Source organism: Canis lupus, chromosome 13 (genome assembly GCF_048164855.1).
Source record: "Canis lupus baileyi chromosome 13, mCanLup2.hap1, whole genome shotgun sequence".
Lineage (NCBI taxonomy): Eukaryota > Metazoa > Chordata > Mammalia > Carnivora > Canidae > Canis > Canis lupus.
In genome coordinates, this window is record NC_132850.1 from 22,070,568 (window position 1) to 22,089,858 (window position 19,291).

Consider the following 19,291-nt stretch of genomic DNA (forward strand, 5'->3'; position numbering starts at 1 on the left):
CAATAAATCTATAGAAAACATAATCTCAAAATTTGATCAATGTAGATTACATTGAGCAATTTTCAAATTACTGAAGAAAGCCACATTATCCGAAATCACCTAGGATTTTGTAGGGTTAGCACTGTGTTTGACTGGCAGGAATAGAAAATGATGTGTTCTTCAACTGTTATGCTGCATCTGCAGCAATTTCAAATGTTTGCATTTGCAGTTTCCAATGTTTATATCCTGTGAATCACTAATTCTCTTTCTAGGAATGTATCCTAGAAAAATAATACTGAATGTAATGTTTTATGTAAACATATATGTACAAAGGTATTCGTTGTGCATTACTTAGAATAGTAAGAAAATTATAAAGTTTTTCATATTTCCTAAAACAAAAATGGTTAAATATATAATGGTTCATAGGATATAATTATATCAGAAAGATTTTAAGGACATTAAAGATCATTATAATGTCAAATAAGATAAGTAAAAAATGAATAATGGACAAATATAATAATCAGGAAGGTCTCAACCAGGTAAATTGGTATCTGTACATATAATACATCCAGCAAATGAATGGACAGAAATCATCAAAATGGTGGTGGTGGTTACTTTGGGGTGGAATTGCAGATGATTAACCTTGTCTCTTTTATATATTTATGGACTGCCTTGTTTTCCATAATGAGCACATATTGATTTTTAAATTGTTATGAGATATGAAAGGACACCAATGGATCTTAATCCCTGAGTTACCTTTCATGTTATATGTTATATTCTCAACTTATCACTCACAGAAACTTTTAAATAGGGGCACCTGGGTGGCTCAGTTGGTTGGGCATCTGCCTTTGGCTCAGATCATGATCTCAGGGTCCTGGGATCGAGGCCCATGTCGGGCTCCCTGCTCAGCAGGAAGTCTGCTTCTCCCTCCACCTGCCCATCCCCCCCCCCGCTCATGTTTGCTCTCTCTCTCAAATAAATAAATAAAATCTTTTTTTTTTCAAAAGAAACTTCTAGATAAACTTGTACCTATTTCAACTATATAACAGCATCATGAAAACGAACACTGGAGGAAGCTAGCAAAATTACAGAAGCATTGTTCTAGTAATGTGTTCCAGCAAAGTAATTTTCAGTAAGATCCTTTTATCTCTTGTGATTTCAGCTCATATTATAATAAAAACAAAAATAGATGTTTCTTATCTGCCTCAGATACCATTAAAATATAAAAATCTGCCTGACTGCATAAATTCATTTCAAGCTAACATCATTCATCACATTTAACCAAATCTACCTAGGGCTTTCTTTTATAAAGAACAAGGGCTTTTCATTTTTCATTTATCTTACCTTATCTGATGCTACAATAGAATAAATCTTCATTATTTGTTTTCTAGAGAAAAGAAAAGGGAATGAAAAGTTCAGCGCAGAGAGTTTATTGATTGCTCTCCTTACTCAGAACCCACGTGGTATTGATGTAGTCTCTATAAATGTTTCATGGATAAATACATAATATTCTCTGCATACTAAAAATAATATGGACAGATTTTAACTTTCTGCTTTCATGAATTGTCAGTTTGTCAAGAGTTGTAGACTTAAATTATAATATAGTAAACTCGTATCAGTTTCCCTTGGTATGTGAAACTAATGGTACTAAGTGCAGGCTGAATTTGGAATTAAAATTATGTTTTGACCCCTACTGATGGATTTTTTACTTTTCCAAAAATCCATTTGTGCCTCTATGACCTGTGGAAAGTATGCAAGGGGTCTGTAGTCTCCCCCCCCTTTTTTACCACATTCCAACTAAAAGAAAAATAAAAGAAAAATCTCTACTCGTGGAATGTTTCTGACACCAAATGTTTGGGGTTTTCCCACACCAACCAATTTTCTCACCCTAGCTGCCTGTCCCACAGTGTAATTCACTTTGGCTGGCTCTAAACTACCTGGAGTGAGCATCAGATCCCGGAAGGTAAGGGCTGAGTCCAGTAAGACTCGCCCATTTCGGATACCAGTTGCAAGTCCAGGACCCCTGTGTTTTTGAATTACCAGCCACAAATTGGGGTTCCCATGATTCCCTCTGCAGGTTTGATAATTTCCTAGGTTGGCTCACAAAACTCAGGATAGCATTCATATTTACTAGTTTCTTATAAAGGATATGCCAAGGGATACTGAACATCGTCTGAACAGCCAATTAAGGAGGTACTTAGAGCCAAATACAGAGAAGGAGCACAGAACTTCCAGACCGTCTCACAGCACACCATATCCCCAACACCACCATGTGTTCACTGTAAGCCTAAATCTGAAATTCATTCACTCATTCTAACACTTAAATGTGCAAATAATTATGAATTGGGGTAAAAAAAAAATCAATGGGCTATCCAGGAGCCAACCAAAGGTTCCCTCATTAGAGCAAGTGATGCTTCTATCACTCAGGAAATTCCAAGAGATTGAGGAGCCTTGTGTTAGTTACTGGAATCAAAGACCAAATATTAGAACAGAAGATGATCCTAGTATCCTTATCACTCAAGGAATTACAAAGGTTTTAGGAGCTCTGTATCAGGTATCCTGGGTTTAATTATATTTAATATATTTATTATTAGGTCACACCAACCAAGAGCAAATCCTACCATTTCTACTTCCAAATTATCTTGAAAGTGCCTTCTCTTAATTTACATGTATCCCCTGGTCAAAAACAAGCATGTCATAGAAGCCTCATTGAACTTCCTGCTTCTACTCTTCCTTACCTCTAATATATTCATCATACTAAAATACTTTTAAAAATGTATATCTGCTCATATCATTTTACCACTTAAAACTATTTGATGACTTTTTATTGTACTTCTAAGAAAGTTGGATTTTTTCCACCTTGTCTGTAAGATCCCTCAAAGGCTGGCCCTGCCTACTTTTGCAATCTCAGAACTTCCGCATTTCCCCTTGCCTGCTGTACCTCGACCTTTGTTGCTTCCAGGTCTTTACACTTGTTGTCTTCTCCTCCTTTAATGCTCTCTCCTCCACCACTTTCACAGATAGCCTCTCTTCACCTTTCACTTGTCTGTGTAATGCTTCTTTAAAATTATCTTCTCAAAGAGGTTGTTCTTTCTTCACCCAAACTCAGCAGGTCTCTCTCATTGGTTTTTCTCTTTTTTTTCCATTGATTTTTTTTTTACCATAATTCAAAGTTATTTGCCCATTTAAGAGTGAGGATGAGTGAATGAATCACAGATTAAGGCAGTAGATTTTTTTGATTATGTAAGACTAGATCATTGATTGATTTCTCAAATGTTGAGACCCTCTCATGGGCCAGATACCAACCTGGGCACTGAGATTCCAAGAGACAAGCCACTTTCCTTGCCCTCGACCATGATCCTGTGGCTAAAAGAGCTCTCTAAGCAGGTAAACTGCAGTACAATAGAAGCACACTAGTAGCAAATACAGACGTGAAGGAATTAAAGTTTGCTTGGAAATCATAGGAGGATTCATAGAGGAAATTACATTTCACCTGGATTCTACACCTGCTACTCAAACTCTACTATATTACATAGTTAATGAACACTGGCAGGCTGAAACACTTTTGAAACTATACCTAGAACTGGAAAAAAAATCCTACTCTTAAAAAATCATACACATTTCACAAAATAAATTTATTCATATATATTATATATATGAATGTATTTCACATATATTTACTTCATAAAATAAAGAGAATATATATTCATATATATTATATATGAATATATTTCATATATTTATTTCATAAAATAAAGAGAATATATATTCATATATATTCATCTAATATATATATATATATATATATATATATATATATATTAGAGAAAGTATGTGTGCACATGCATACTAGGGGGGAAGGGCAGAGGGAGAGAGAGAATCCTAAGCAAGTCCCATGCCCAGTGGGGATCCCAACTAAGACCTTGATCTCATAACCCTGAGATCATGACCTGAGCCAAAATCAAGAGTTGGGCACAGCAGACTAAACCACTCAGGCATCCCAAGAGAATATTTTTAACATAAAATAATAAAATTATTTTCAGCATGTTGTTGATATATACTTAAGTTTTTGTGATTCAGAAGTCTCTTTTAATGACTTGTTCTTTTTTTCCTCGATAATAACATATTTTTTCCCAGGGAAATGCTGAACAAATCTTTGTTGAAATGCACTATATTGCTTTCTGTCAATGACCCTGAAGTAATACAGAATTTACACTTCAGTGGTTGCAATGCTCAAACTTGACAGGTAGTGCATTATGTTTGCTGATTTAAAAAAAAAAAAAAAGGTATAGCATAGGTCTAAGGAGTTTTGTGTTTGTTTAGTTTTGAGGAGATATTAATTGATTTAATATCAATTAATGGTGCCAACGTGCAAAGCCTACACAGATGATTCTTAGTGTTTTTAAGTTACTATTATAAATGTCATTGTGTCAAAATACAGATTTTTAAAAATATCTGTATCTCCTTATGTGTACTATTTACATTGCCATAAGTAATGGAAATAGAAAACAAATATCTTGGAATAGGATTTTTTTAAAGTGGTGCTTTCATTTGTTATGCAAATGATATGTATCTTCTTTTAGAAACAATAAGCATATCCAGAAGTTTTTACACAATGATTTATTTCATGGATAGCTAAATTTGCTTCATTTTTCTCTTTGTAAAATGGTTGTTATTAGTGTTAAGAAATATTTAATAAAACCCTTAGAATTTATACTTTATCATATATTATTATTAAAAGGTTTGCCAATTTTTAGGTTGGAACAGAACAATGTGTCTATCCCATGAGAATTTTGACAGTGCCTAAATACATCAAGTGTGTCATTCTATATATTTGTTGAATGTCCACAGGTCTCAGCACTGCAGTGAACACTTCACATCATCTACATTATTTATAAATGGCAAACATGACTCCAGAATTTGCATTTAAATAATATATAAAATGTTTTATTTTCTCAGTGTTTTAAAACTTTTTGTATTCTTGAGGTTCTTGAAAATAGGACAAAGGGTAAATGAGATGTAACTTAGAATTCAGAGAGGGTGGTGGGGGAAGGATTTAGGACTTGGCTTATAAGACCTGTCCAATAAGTCAAAGTGATGTCTTAGGGGACTGAGACATAAGTGGGAGTGGCATCAAGGATCTAAAGCATGTATAATAATCTATTCACGTGGGTGATATAGAGTCTTTCTGGATAATTACTCTCAGTATAAGGAAGGTGGATATCGCTGGATCATAATGAATGAGGAAGTGAGACATACTTGTACCTGGAGGAAACACTATGGCATACCTCAGGCAGTTCCAACAGCATTGGCCTAGAAATACTCACATATTGACAAAATATTATAATATCCATAGTTATGTTTTCTAAATAGCCATATGATATATAATCACGGATTCAAGAAAATATACATTGTTTATATCGCTATTTCTTATTTTAACTTTTAATAAAATAAGCTAACAAAAAACATTGTTAAAACATTGAGACTAAGAAAGTTTTTTTTTATAGAAATCAAAATTTGGGGCACCTGGATGGCTCAGTGGTTGAGCATCTGCCTTTGGCTCAGGTTGTGATCCCCCGGTTCCTGGGACCAAGTCCTACATTGGGCTCCCTGCAGGGAGCCTGCTTCTCCCTCTGCGTGTGTCTCTGACACTCTCTCTGTGTCTCTCATGAATAAATAAATAAAATCTTAAAATAAAATAAAAACTTATGTCACCTTAGTAGACAACATTCTCATAATTGGAATTGAATTAGAGTTGGAACATAGTACCTCCAGAGGAATCGGTAGTAATGCACATGTTCATTTATTTCATTAATGGAATATTTAATGAGCTAGAAAATTGAGGTTGAGGTTACTTTTGAGTGCCTAAAGTATAGGAACTAGTTATTTATTGAAAGAAAATCTCTGTTTTACATGTTCATGTATAAGTAGGACAGTGGAGCTGGCAATATGAACTATGGAAGAGCCTGATTGAATACCTGCTATGTGAACAGCTACTACACTAAAAATAGGACTGTGCTGTTGAAAAATTGCCCACAAATAGGACTATCATTTTCCTCTAGTGTTAGTTTTAAATCTGAAAACTTATTTTAACTATTATTTAGTTAGGGACACCTGGGTGGCTCAGACAGTTGGGCATCCGACTCTTGATTTCGGCTTAGGTCATCATCCCAGGGCTGTGAGATTGAGCCCCCTGTTCAGCTCCACGCTGGGTGCAGGGTTTGCTTAAGATTCTCTCCCCCCACCCCCTGCTCTTTCTCTCTCTTTCTCTCTCTTTCTCTCTCCTTCCCACCGTACCCCCCTCTAAAAATAATAAAATAATTTAGTTAATATTTCAGAATTCTTCATTATAAAAAGCAGGAAGAAAAAATGACCTCAAACATAGAACACATTTGTTTTCAAGCAGGTCTGCTTCTAAGTGTGAATCCAGAGGTGCATGTGGGGGTCAGAGCTACAAATGCACTGATCGATAAATAAAATAGATCCCTAGCCCCATTGAGTTATTGAGCATTTAAAATATACATAATAAAAGGCATGCCAGGAAATCATTCTCTTAGAATAGTTAATAATCTAGTGTATATCTAAATTGTAATTTACCAACAGGGTAATTGGCTGTATTTTGGGCTTTAACACAGGAATTTTTTTCCCTACAGTTCTGAGTTTTGACATATGCATCAAGTTATGTTGTATGGCCACTACAAATCTTCCCATACTTCTGAGCACTGGCCATCACTGATCATCCTACATATATGTAGTTTTGCCTCTTCTAAAATGTCACATAAGTAGAATGTGTATGAATGTTCTTAACAGTTTTATTCATAGTATTTAAAAACTGGAAACAATCCAGGGTATATATGCAATCTATGTGGATAAGATCCACAGTCTTGTAATGTATTGAGCTGTCCTAGATTGTAGAGAAAAATTTAGCAGAGTGACAGATCTGTAACTTGGAAGAGAAAAAGAGCTGCCCTTTTATAAAGAATATCAGCAAGAATTCATAGCACATCTTAATGAAATTAAAAATGAAAGGATGGAAAAAATATATTGATGAGGCTTGAGACCTCAGAGCTAATTATGTGAGTAAATCGTCATTTTTTTTTCAGTAAAAAAACCCCTATTTTTATGAAGCTTTTTCAGTTTAATTAAGTGTGCCATAATGAACAAGATTAATTGCATCGTAGCTAGGGAGAATTCTGGTATCCACAAAATCAAAGATGAAAGTCAAAATCACAGGATAAATTTAGGAAAATAATGTTGTCATCAATCAAAGTTTGCTCCTTTAAAGTTTGTTTAGCAAAGAAATATGTCAAACAAATTTTTTTCAAAACCTGCATTTATTATTGGATTCACTCTAACTTAACATTACTGGATAGAAGGAACATTTTCAAAAGTAAAATTGTTGTATTCATTTAACAAACATCTACTAATTATCTATTTAGCAGTAGACACTATGATGTGTGCTAAGATTATAAAGATCAAATACACTCCCTGACTTCAGGCAATCCAAATTATGATCAACAATATAGAAAAACACATCACTTAACAGGTGATATATGCTACAATACGGTGATTAACATAGATTTCATCTGATCACGCTACAATATTCCCATTGTGAAATAATTCTTCAGCTCTTCAAATAAGTGATAGTAGCCCTGCCCTGCCATTCATTTAACATGCAGTTCTATTACAATTACCACATTTTATTGTCATCATTTATTTAAATATTTGTCTTCAACAATAAACACAGAGTTCTTCAAGGAGAGGGACTGTAATTTATTCATCACTTAATGAATAAAAGCAGATACTTACTAATAATTTTTATGGAAGGAAAGACAAGCAGAGGCAGTGGATATGTGGAACAAAAGGATGGCTGTGTTACCTGTAGCTGGGAAGATTTTCAAGGCTTAGAGACAATGTAAGTAAGAATGGAGCCAAATGAGAGAAGAGAGGCAATAACACTTAGATTTTACGACAGAAAGATTAATACATAATGTGGGTAACTGTGTGGTAATGAAAGGGAGAATAATTTTTAAAGGGAAATGATATAGTCTAGGCAGAGTGATTTTGAGATGTTGACAAGATATCCTAGCAGTAGGCTAGAAATGCTGATCCGATAGGAACAAGTCTGGTTATAGATGTGAATCTAAGTGTCCTAATCATAGAGGTGATATTGAAGTTGTGGAAGACTAGGGAATTTCCAAGGAGGAATGTAAAAGGTGAGATAAGATTAATTTCTGAATATTGAGGAATTCAGAGGAATCCCAAAAAAGCGGGGAAAAAAAGGATTTGGAGGACTCTGTGAACCTTGCAAAGGACTTGTAAAGACTGAATCTGAAAAGACTCATAATTGATATATTTCAAGAGAGAAGGGGTGAAAAGATGGGAGACAGGGAGCATAATGCTAATCAAGCCATGGGACATAATTCCTGGACTCTTAGACATGTCATTTAACCTGCCTGAACCTCTTAATATTTATAATGCCTGCCTCATATATTTATTTGGTGATTATAAAATACATATTAAGTAATTAGAAGAGTAGGACACATAGTAAGCACTCAATTCATGGGTTAATTGACCTTTGTGAAAGCAATTTCAGTATTAGGAGGAAGATTTTGGAATCCAGAAGTAACACTAGGCTTTTAAAATTTGAAGAAAATTATATTTTTTGAAGTTTTTATATTTTATATTTTAATTCCAGTTAGTTAACATACAGTGTTACATGAGTTTCAGGTGTACAATATAGTGCGTCAACACTTCCATACATCACCTGGTGCTCATCACAAATGCACTCTTTAATCCCCATCATCTATTTCACCCATCTCTCCACCCACGCCCCCTATGGTCACCCTTAGTTTGTTCTCTATAGTTCAAAGTCTATTTCTTGATTTCTCTCTCTCTCTCTCCTCGTCCTCCTCCTCCTCTTCCTCCTCTTCCTCCTTCTCCTCCCCCTTTACTCATCTGTTCTGTCTCTTAAATTCCACATATGAGTGAAATCATATGGTATTTGTCTTTCTCTGACTTACTTTGCTTGGTGTAGGATAGCTCTATTTTTAACTTTTTTGAGAAACCATCACACTGTTTTCCACAGTGGCTGCACCAGTTTTTATTCCCACCAACAATGTACAAGGGTTCCTTTTTCTCCATATTCTTGCCAACATTTTTTTCTTGTGTTTTGATTTTAGCCATTCAAACAGGTATGAGGTGGTATCACATTGTAGCTTTGATTTGCATTTCCTTGATGATGAGTGATGATGAGCATCTTTTCATGTGTCTGTTGGCCAGCAGCATGTCTTCTTTGGAGAAATGTCTGTTCATGCCTTCTGCCCATTTTTAAATTGGATTATTTCCTTTTTTGGAGTTGAGTTTTTATAAGTTCCTTATATATTTTGGATACTAACCTTTTATCAGGTATGTCATTATCAAATGTCTTCTCCCATTCTGCAGAATGCCTTTTAGTTTTGTTAATTATTTCCTTCACTACACAGAACCTTTTTGTGATGTAGTCCTAGTCTTTTATTTTTGCTTTTGTTTCCCATGCCTCAGGATACCTATTTAGAAGAAAAGTAACTATGGCTGATGTCAAAGTAGTTACTGCCTGTGCTGTCTTCTAGGATTTTTATGGCTTCAGGTCTCACATTTAGGTCTTTAATCCATTTAGAGTTTATTTTCATGTGTGGTGTAAGAAAGTGCTCCAGTTTAATTCTTTTGCATGCGACTGTCCAATTCTCCCAATATCATCTGTTGAATATATTGTATTTTTTTTCACATTGGATAGTCTTTCCTGTCAAAGATTCATTGACCATATAATTGTGGGTTCATTTATGGGTTTTCTATTCTGTTCTACTGAACTGTGGGTCTATTTTTATGCCAGTACCATACTGTTTTATGACTGCAGCTTCGTAATGTAACGTGAAGTCCAGAATTGTGATGCTCCCTGCTTTGCTTTGCTTAATCAAGATCACTTTGGCTATTTGGAGTCTTTTGTGGTTCTATACAAATTTTAGGATTGTTCTAGATCTGTGAAAAATGCTGTATTTTGATAGGATTGCATTAAATCTGTAGATTGTTTGGGGCACATGATAACAATACTTCTTCCAATCCATGAACATGGAATGTCTTTCCATTTATTTGTGTCCTCTTCAATTTCTTTATCAGTATTTTATAGTTTTCAGAGTACAGGTCTTTCGCTTCTTTGATTAGATTTATTCCTAAGTATCTTATTATTTTTGGTGCAGTTCAAAATGGGATTGTTTTCTTAATTTCTCTTTTTGCTGCTTCATTATTGGTGTATAGAAATGCCACAGACTTCTGTGCGTTGATTTTGTATCTTGCAACTTTACTGAATTCATTTATCATTTCTAACAATTTTTTTTTGTGGAATCTTTTGCATTTTCTATATATGGTATGTCATTTGCAAATAGTGAAGGTTTAATTCTTCCTTACCAATTTGGATGCCTTTTATTTATTTCTATTGTCTGATTGCATGGCTAGGATTTCCAGTACTATGTTGAGTAAAAGTCATGAGAGTGGGCATTCTTGTCTTGTCCAGACCCTGGAGGAAAAATGCTCTCAGTTTTTCCCCATTGAGTATGATGTTAGCTGTGGGTTTTTCATGTGTGGCCTTTATTATCTTGAGGTATGTTCCCTCTAATTCTCCTTCGTTAAGGAATTTTATCATGAATGGATGTTGCACTTTCTCAAATGCTTTTTCTGCATCTGTTGAAATGATCATATGGTTCTTCCCTTTCTCTTATTGGTGTGATGTATCACATTGATTGTTTGCAAATATTAAACCACTTTTGCAACCCAGGAATAAATCCCACTTGATCGTGATGAATGATTTTTTTAATTTGGTTTGCTACTATTTTACTGAGGATTTTTGTATCTATGATAATCAGAGATAGTGGCCTGTACTTCTCTTTTCTTGTGATTTCTTTATCTGGTTTGGTTATTAGGGTAATGCTGGTCTCATGAAATAAATTTAGGAGTTTCCCTTCCTTTTCTATTTTTTGGAATAGTCTGAGAAAAATAGATGTTAAATGTTCTTTAAATGTTTGGTAGAATTCACCTGTGAAGCCACCTGGTCCTGGACTTTTGTTTATTGGAAGTTTTTTTTATTACTAATTCAATTGCATTGCTGGTAATTGGTCTGTTCAAATTTTCTATTTCTTTCTGATTCAGCTTTGATACTTTATATGCTTCTAGAAATTTATCCATTTCTTCTAGGTTGTCCAATTTCTTGGCATATAGTTTTTCAGAATATTCTCTTATAATTGTTTGTATTTCTGTGGTATTGGTTGTTATTTCTCCTTTCTCATTTGTAATTTTATTTATTTGGGTCCTTTCTCTTTTTTCTTGATAAGTCTGGCTAGACATTTATCAATTTTATTGATTTTTTTTTCAAAGAACCAACATCTGGGTCATTGATATCTTCTATTGATTTTTTAGTTTCTATATCATTTATGTCACACTCTGTCTTTTGACTGGAACATTTAGTCCATTTACATTCAAAATAACTATTGGTAGATATATTTATTGCCATTTTATTGCTGGTTTTGTAGTTGTTTCTGAAGATTTTCTCTGGTCCTTGCTTGGCTTTCTCTTTTTCATGGTTTGCTGATTTTCTTTAGTCATCTATTTGGATTTCTTTCTCTTTATTCTTTGCATATTTATTAGTGGTTTTTGATTTGTGACTATCATTAGGCTTACATTTAATATCTTCTGCAAATGGCGGTCTATATTAAGTTGATTGTTGTTTAAGTTTGAACACATTCTTAAGTTTGAACATATGTCCTCACACGTTTTAGGTAAATGGGGATGTATTTTTTTTTAATTTTTTTTTATTTATTTGTGATAGGCACACAGTGAGAAAGAGAGAGAGAGAGAGAGAGAGAGAGAGAGAGGCAGAAACACAGGCAGAGGGAGAAGCAGGCTCCATGCACCAGGAGCCCGACGTGGGACTCGATCCCGGGTCTCCAGGATCGCGCCCTGGGCCAAAGGCAGGCGCCAAACCGCTGCGCCACCCAGGGATCCCGGGGATGTATTTTATATTCTTTTATTTTCTGAGTTCCTTGACTGACTTTTTATAGAAATGTTCATTTTTCTTGCTTTTGTGTTTTCTGCCTTCATACTGTCACTTTTGGTATTTCCTTTCCGCTTACAGAGTCCCCTTTAGTATTTCTTGGCAGGGCTGGATTAGTGGTCATGAACTTGTTTAGTTTTGTTTGTCTGGGAAACTCTATATGTCTCCTTCTATTCTGGATGGTAACCTTGCTGGATAGAGTATTCTTGACTGCAGATTTTTTCCCATTCAGCACGTGAAACAGATTATGCCAGTCCCTTCTGGCTTGGAAAGTTTTTGCTGAAAATCTGCTGCTAGCCTTATGAGGTTTCCTTTGTATGTAACTGTCTTCTTTTTTCTTGGTGTTTTTAAAGCTTTTTCTGTACCACTATCTTTTGCCAATTTAATTACAATACGTCTTAGTTTAAAACTGCTATTGTTAATTTTGTTTTGGGTTCTCTGTGCCTCTTGGATTTGGATATCTGTTTCCTTCCTCAGATTAGGAAAGCTTTCAGCTATTATTTCCTCAAATAAATTTTCTGCTCCCTTTCTCTGTCTTCTTCTTGGACTCTATAAAATGAATGTAATTACATATGAAGGACTCACTGAGTTCTCTAAGTCTATTCTCATTTTGCATAATTCTTTTTCTTCTCTTCTGTTCGGCTTGATTAGTTTCCACTACTCTCTCTTCTAGGTCAGTGATTCATTCCTCTGTTTCATCCAGCCTGCAGTTCATTCCATCATGTGTGTTTCTGATTTCATTTATTGAGCCCTTCGCCTCTGCTCTGTTATTCCTTATCTCTGTATTAAGGGTCTCACTGATGTGTTCCACTCTTTTCTTAAGTCCAGCAAATATCTTTGTGATCACTACTTTAAATTCTGTATGAGGTATGTTTCTTATATCTGTTTCACTTAGAGTTCTGGTGGTGGCTTTGTCCTGTTCTTTCACTTGGGACAGATTCCTCTGTCTTCTCATTTTAAGTCTCTGTGCCTACTTCCATGTATTAGAAAAGTACGCTGCATCTCCTGCTCTTGAAGGTAATTATCCTTATGAAGAATAGTGCCTATAGTGTGGTGCAGGGTATAGCCTCCTGCAGTGTGGTGTTCCCTATTCCCCAGGGCTTGATGACTTCAAGAAGTATCTTGAATGTAAGCTGCATGTGCTCTGCTGTTGTGTCCTGGACACTTTATCCTTCATCCCAGTCATCTGCAGAGGCTGTCATTGCTTGTGGGGCAATGTTTGGTCCTTTGCCTGACCTTGCTGAGTTTTAGCTAGATATTGCTTTGGTATGCTTGTGAAATGAGAGCTGTCATCACTGCTTCCAGAACTGAGGCTCTGCAAAACTCCAGGGTCAAAAGACATGGACCCTGGACAAGTGTTTCATCCAGTGTGCCCTTCACACTGGGACTGTGATGGTCAATTCCATGAAGCATGTGAGTAGAGTGGGGGAACAGCTTGGTGTAAGCATGTTAGGTAGCAAGTGTGGGTACTGAACTGGTTTCCACGGGTTGCCCTATGCTTGTGCTAAGGGATAGGGGAAGGGAAATGGTGCTGGCCAGTTCCTTTGTTTTTGGAGGGGTCTCTCCGTGAATGATACCTTTGTGGGACATGCTCCAAAAAGAGCAGATAACCTTTACACTGTGTGCCCCAGGTGCTCTTCAGATCACTATTTCCAAGCTGTGTGTCCCCAAGCTGCTTGCCATGCCTTCTCTCCAGGAGCAGTTCAATGCTCTTTGGGCTCTTCCTGGTTGCAAGAACTCATGAACGTAGGCCACTTTTTGCTTTCCAAGCCAATTGTTATGAGAAATCATTTGCCTTGTGCACCCTGTGGGCTTAGAGAGTGGATCTTAAAAGTTCTCATCACAAAAAAGAATTTGTAACAATTGCATATTAAATAAACCTTTGTAGTAGTCATTTTGTAACAGATGCATTTATCAAGTCATTCGTTATGTTGAACACCTAAAACTGATATAAAGTCATATGTTAATGATATCTCAATGAAAATACAGTTTTTATTGATAATCTGACTTATAAATATCTTTTATAATCATGATGTTTTATGCTATCAGTAACTAATATCACAAAATATGCAGCTAGGGAGGGGTCATCATTAACACTATTTACTATAAATTCAAATTTTATTTTCTTCTAAATAATTGCATTTCTTATTGGTTTCATATCTCATCTCAATACGTTACTATTATTTTGAATTTATGATATGACTTATCAAATACACATAACAGAGTAGGAAAAGTATCAGTTCACCACCATACTTCTGTGGTTTGCTTATGCTTTCATTAAGGATATTCTTTTGCACAAGGTTTTTAAAGACACTTGTCCATTTTGTGAAACTTAACTTTTATCTGTATCTAATATATGTATCCCATTGTGCATGAATTTGTTTAATAGAACACAAGTAAGCAGCAATACATCACAGTAGACTGAGAACCAGCCAGTAAATGAGAGAACTGTGTCCCACCCCTTTGAATCCTGGAGCTGCCATTCTCATTCAACTTAACCTGCTTATCCTACATTTCTTCTGCATCATCTGACACACTGGCTCCGTGAGCGTGTTAGCCTGCACATGAATATTAATGTAGCCTATTTTATTTTTTCTTCTTTAAATGTATCTAACAAATATATTCAGAATTTCAGATTTTTTTTTTCTTATGGCCCAATAGGTTGCCTTGTTCATCCTTTGAGGCAGGTGCATTCTATTTTGGAATATATGGCTTTGATAAAGAGAAGTCTCTGACCAGATGTGAATCTTTGATCATTTTGATCATTGGCCCAGATATAGCAATGAAGTTGTATTGAGAAAGACCAAAGGCAGGAAGGCCAGATAAGAGGTTATTACTTATTGTCAGGGCCAGAAACTGTAAGGTATGGCAGGAGCGATGATATGATAGAAGTGAAACTCAGTGTCCAAGAGTTGGTGAATCATTAGAAGTAGTTACTGAGGGAGGAGAAAGAATGAAGAATGACTTTCTGATTCCTAACTAAAGCACAGTTTGGCTTTTCTTAACGTTCAGAACAAAGAATGAGTTCTTATATGCTCTGTTGCTTTTCTCCAGGGGGAAAAATAAAGGAATTGGTGGTCTTATCCTTTCCTGATACCATGCAATATTTGCAGCAGTGTTTTCATTCACTCTCTAGATACTCCCCTGGAACCTGGATCTGCACTAGACACTGATTCTTTGCAAATATCAGATAAGGTTATCCTCAGAACATCATTCAATTCTTATTTACTATGATTCTCCAAAGATGAAAAGTCAATAATTTTTCCATCATGAGAGTAAAAAAATGAGTATTATCTTCCCAATACATGTATATGGAAATATAGGTGACTTGCCTTGTGCAAGTGTGTTTACTTCCTTGCTGCTCTGTGTCCTGCCTTTAGCTGGGATGACAGCAGCTCTGTGAGCAGTGGTCTCAGTGACACCCTGGATAACATCAGCACTGACGACTTGAATACCACGTCCTCAGTCAGCTCTTACTCCAACATCACTGTCCCCTCCAGGAAAAACACCCAGGTGAGAAGTGGCTGCTGTCTTTCTCTAATGCTTCTGCCAGCTTTTTCCCTCAATCTGTTGTATATCAGAATAAAATACAGTACACCCTCTGAATCTGAAATAATTGCATAAACTTAGAAGCTTGTGTATACGTATTTTTTCCATTGATTACAAGCCTCCCTGAAACACTTATTTTACCATTTCTCCTTTTATAATACTGATAGTTTTTAACCCTAGAAATTATTTTAATTGTCTAATTTTAGATAGTTCTTGATTAATTTTATATTGATCTCTGAAATAAATTACTACATCTCTTGAGAATGGTAAATCAAGAATGGATATTAGATAATTAAGTTTTATCTTGTCCTCTTTTCCCTTGTTAAATTTGACATAGAAAATTCCTTCTCAGGAGCATTTAATTGGGGTTTTCTGCACATATTTATTCTGACATTCTCTAATATGTGCAAGTGAGAATTATGTGGCTAAAATTAATGAAACTTAAATGAAGACATAGATAAAAATAGGAGTCATTGGATTTCTTTTGAAATAGAAATCAGTGCTTCATTTTTTTAACCAGTTATCCAAAAGTACATTTCAAGGCCGATTCACACATTGTAGATTTTTCTGCACAAAGTTTCTTTGTAATATTTTCCTCATAGCTCAAGACAGATTCGGAGAAACGTTCTACAACAGATGAGACATGGGATACTACTGAGGAGCTGAAAAAACCGGAAGAGGACTTTGACAGCCATGTGGATAGTGGGGGCAAGTGGAAGGGTGTTTCCTCAGGCCTTCCTGAAGACCCCGAGAAGACGGGACAGAAAGCATCCCTGTCCATCTCACAGACGGGGTCCTGGAGAAGAGGCATGTCTGCCCAAGGAGGAGCGCCATCCAGGCAGAAAGCTGGCACAAGTGCACTCAAGACCCCCGGTAGGCTTGTCATTTCACAGCTGTTATGCAAAAATGTTTTAATTTATGGTTTCCCTTCAATCTTTGTTCTCTTTAATAATAGCTTTATTTTTAATTAAATCATATTCTTCTCTGTATGGTTATTTTCTTCCATGTAAATGTCACATACTTTACCCTGCAAGTCCACATGAATATCACAATCTAGGCATTCTCTAGAGAGCACCATTATAATTTGGGGCTATTGAGTGTCTCTATTCTGCCGTAGTCATTTCTGTTCATGTGGAAATAAAAGAAATCTGCTTAATAAAAATGAGACTGCTTTCCCTCTGACTTCCTTATGAAAGTTTGGAATATTTATGTGAAGTATTCCACTAATTTTCACTACTACCACTGAGAATCAAGACCAATCACACTAATCTAATGGGTTGGAATTCTGGAGATATGAAACATCATTTGTGAATTTTACTTTATGAAACAATAGAGTGGAAGACTTCTGCCAAATTGTACCATCTTTTTTTTTTTAAGATGCTCTTTCTATTTTTAAAATGGTGCCTAATTTTAAATAGTGCCATTTGAAGTAGTTTTGTACCAGGAGACTCTAAATATAAGCATCTTACAGATAGTCAAATAAATTCTTTTTCGAGCACTTAGCTTGATAAGATTAAGTGCTGTCCTGATAAAGGGAGAGTGTTGTGAGGTTTAAGACAGTAATAAACTGCAAAAATATGTGTTTTCACTTTATCTCCTTCATCACTCATCACATTTCCTTTAGCCATTATTTTCATAGCTTTGTACTCAATCCTCACAATATATTAAAGCACATACCTATCTAGATCTAAATGGGTATTTAGGAACTGAAGTAATATAAAGATGTCTAAATGGGTATTTAGGAACTGAAGTAATACAGAGACGTATTCACATGTTTACACATTGTTTAAAGAAAGGTTATTATGTAATCGTAATGTGCAGGCATGTATATTTGTGTATTTCTCATTACTTAGGGAAAACCGATGATGCCAAAGCTTCTGAGAAAGGCAAAACTCCTCTAAAAGGATCATCTCTACAGAGGTCTCCTTCAGATGCAGGAAAAAGCAGTGGAGATGAGGGGAAAAAGCCCCCTTCGGGCATTGGAAGGTCAGCTGCTCCTGGCTCTTTCGGATTTAAGAAACCAAGTGGAGTAGGGTCGTCTACTATGATCACAAGCAGCGGAGCCACAATAACAAGTGGATCAGCAACCCTGGGTAAAATCCCCAAATCTGCTGCCATTGGTGGGAAGTCAAATGCAGGGAGAAAAACCAGTCTGGACGGTTCACAGAATCAGGATGATGGTGTGCTGCATGTGAGCTCAAAGACTTCCCTACAGTACCGCAGCTTGCCCCGCCCTTCAAAATCAAGCACAAGTGGCATCCCCGGCCGAGGTGGACACAGGTCCAGCACCAGCAGTATTGATTCCAATGTCAGCAGCAAGTCAGCTGGGGCCTCCACCTCGAAACTCAGAGAACCTACTAAGATTGGGTCAGGGCGCTCAAGTCCTGTTACTGTCAACCAAACAGACAAGGAAAAGGAAAAAGTAGCAGTCTCAGATTCAGAGAGTGTCTCTTTATCAGGTTCCCCCAAATCCAGCCCTACCTCTGCCAGTGCCTGTGGGACGCAAGGGCTCAGGCAGCCAGGATCCAAGTATCCTGACATTGCCTCACCTACGTTTCGAAGGTAAGAATGTGTAAAATGATGCTGGGAAAATTTTAAAAATGCTATACTGTAGGATACATGCGAACCATTTATGTATATATATATAGACTATTATGTGTGTCCTAAATCCTATATCCTAAATATATAGATATATCACCTAAATATATGTTCTAAGGTACATATATCTTAGAATCTTTTATTTAGTTTCTAAGTACTGTGGATTTTAAAAAGCTGATCATACAGTTAGCTAGCAAAAAAAAAAATTGGTGTTCATTTGAGAAATGCTCAAACTTCTCAATTCCACTATTGTTCTAATATTAGCAACACAACCAGCATTTATAAGAAACTTAAAAGCAGATGGCAGTACTGGGGGATAGTGATAAAATAGAGTAATCGCGTGTTCCATTTCCCTAGGTTTTCAACTCTTCTTTCCACAGTTAAAAATAAAACAAAATAGGTCTTCATAACTCTTGGTATTAATTTCCAGTGTTTATGATCTTCTGGCTCTTAATGAGCGGATGATCATGAATGTAGATGAAATCGTTTTTCATGTAAGAGATTACATTGGACAGATCAATGCTGTACCGTATCTTGACATATTAATGAAAATCAAGATATGATATGGACAGAACTTGAAAACGTTTGTATGGTGCAAATAGGCTAACGACTAAGGAATGGGTGAGATTTTGTAGCTTCATCAGCTTTCTCTGATAGGACTCTGATAAGCAGCATAACTTGGTTTCTGTATAGGAACTGTCTTTGGTATTCAGTATGTGCAGTTCTGCTGTGAGAACTTGTGGTATTAAAATACGAATATATTTTAAGTGGCTGGAAAATACATACCGTTAAAGACTTGAGACAAATGGTTAAACTTCTCTGGGTCTGTTTCTTTGCCCCTGAAATGATAGAGTATGATTTATAATCTCTTACGTGTTACGTATTTTTAATGTTTGTTTTTATTATGATAAGTAAACCAAGAACCTTGATAACTGGGGAGTAAGGGGTCTTGTAACACTTACTTGTACGTTTTAAGCAATCCCAGATACATGATTGTTTGAAAACCTAGAGGTTATATTCCTCAGTAGAAATATTAATTCTGAAAAACTGGCTTTTTGAAATGTTGATTCTCACTGGAAAGAA

General features: G+C 35.9%; 1 protein-coding gene across 10 annotated transcripts in view; it reads left to right on the top strand.

Moving 5' to 3' along the window:
* Nucleotides 1–19,291, top strand: part of NAV3 (neuron navigator 3) — a 355,345-nt gene that overhangs the window by 246,442 nt on the left and 89,612 nt on the right. For all 10 annotated transcript variants that reach the window (XM_072772862.1, XM_072772863.1, XM_072772864.1 and 7 more), the window contains 3 exons: nucleotides 15,442–15,574; nucleotides 16,213–16,483; nucleotides 17,464–18,172. In XM_072772862.1, the coding sequence (XP_072628963.1) occupies nucleotides 15,442–15,574; nucleotides 16,213–16,483; nucleotides 17,464–18,172 (1,113 nt within the window). The remainder of the gene's footprint in view (nucleotides 1–15,441; nucleotides 15,575–16,212; nucleotides 16,484–17,463; nucleotides 18,173–19,291) is intronic.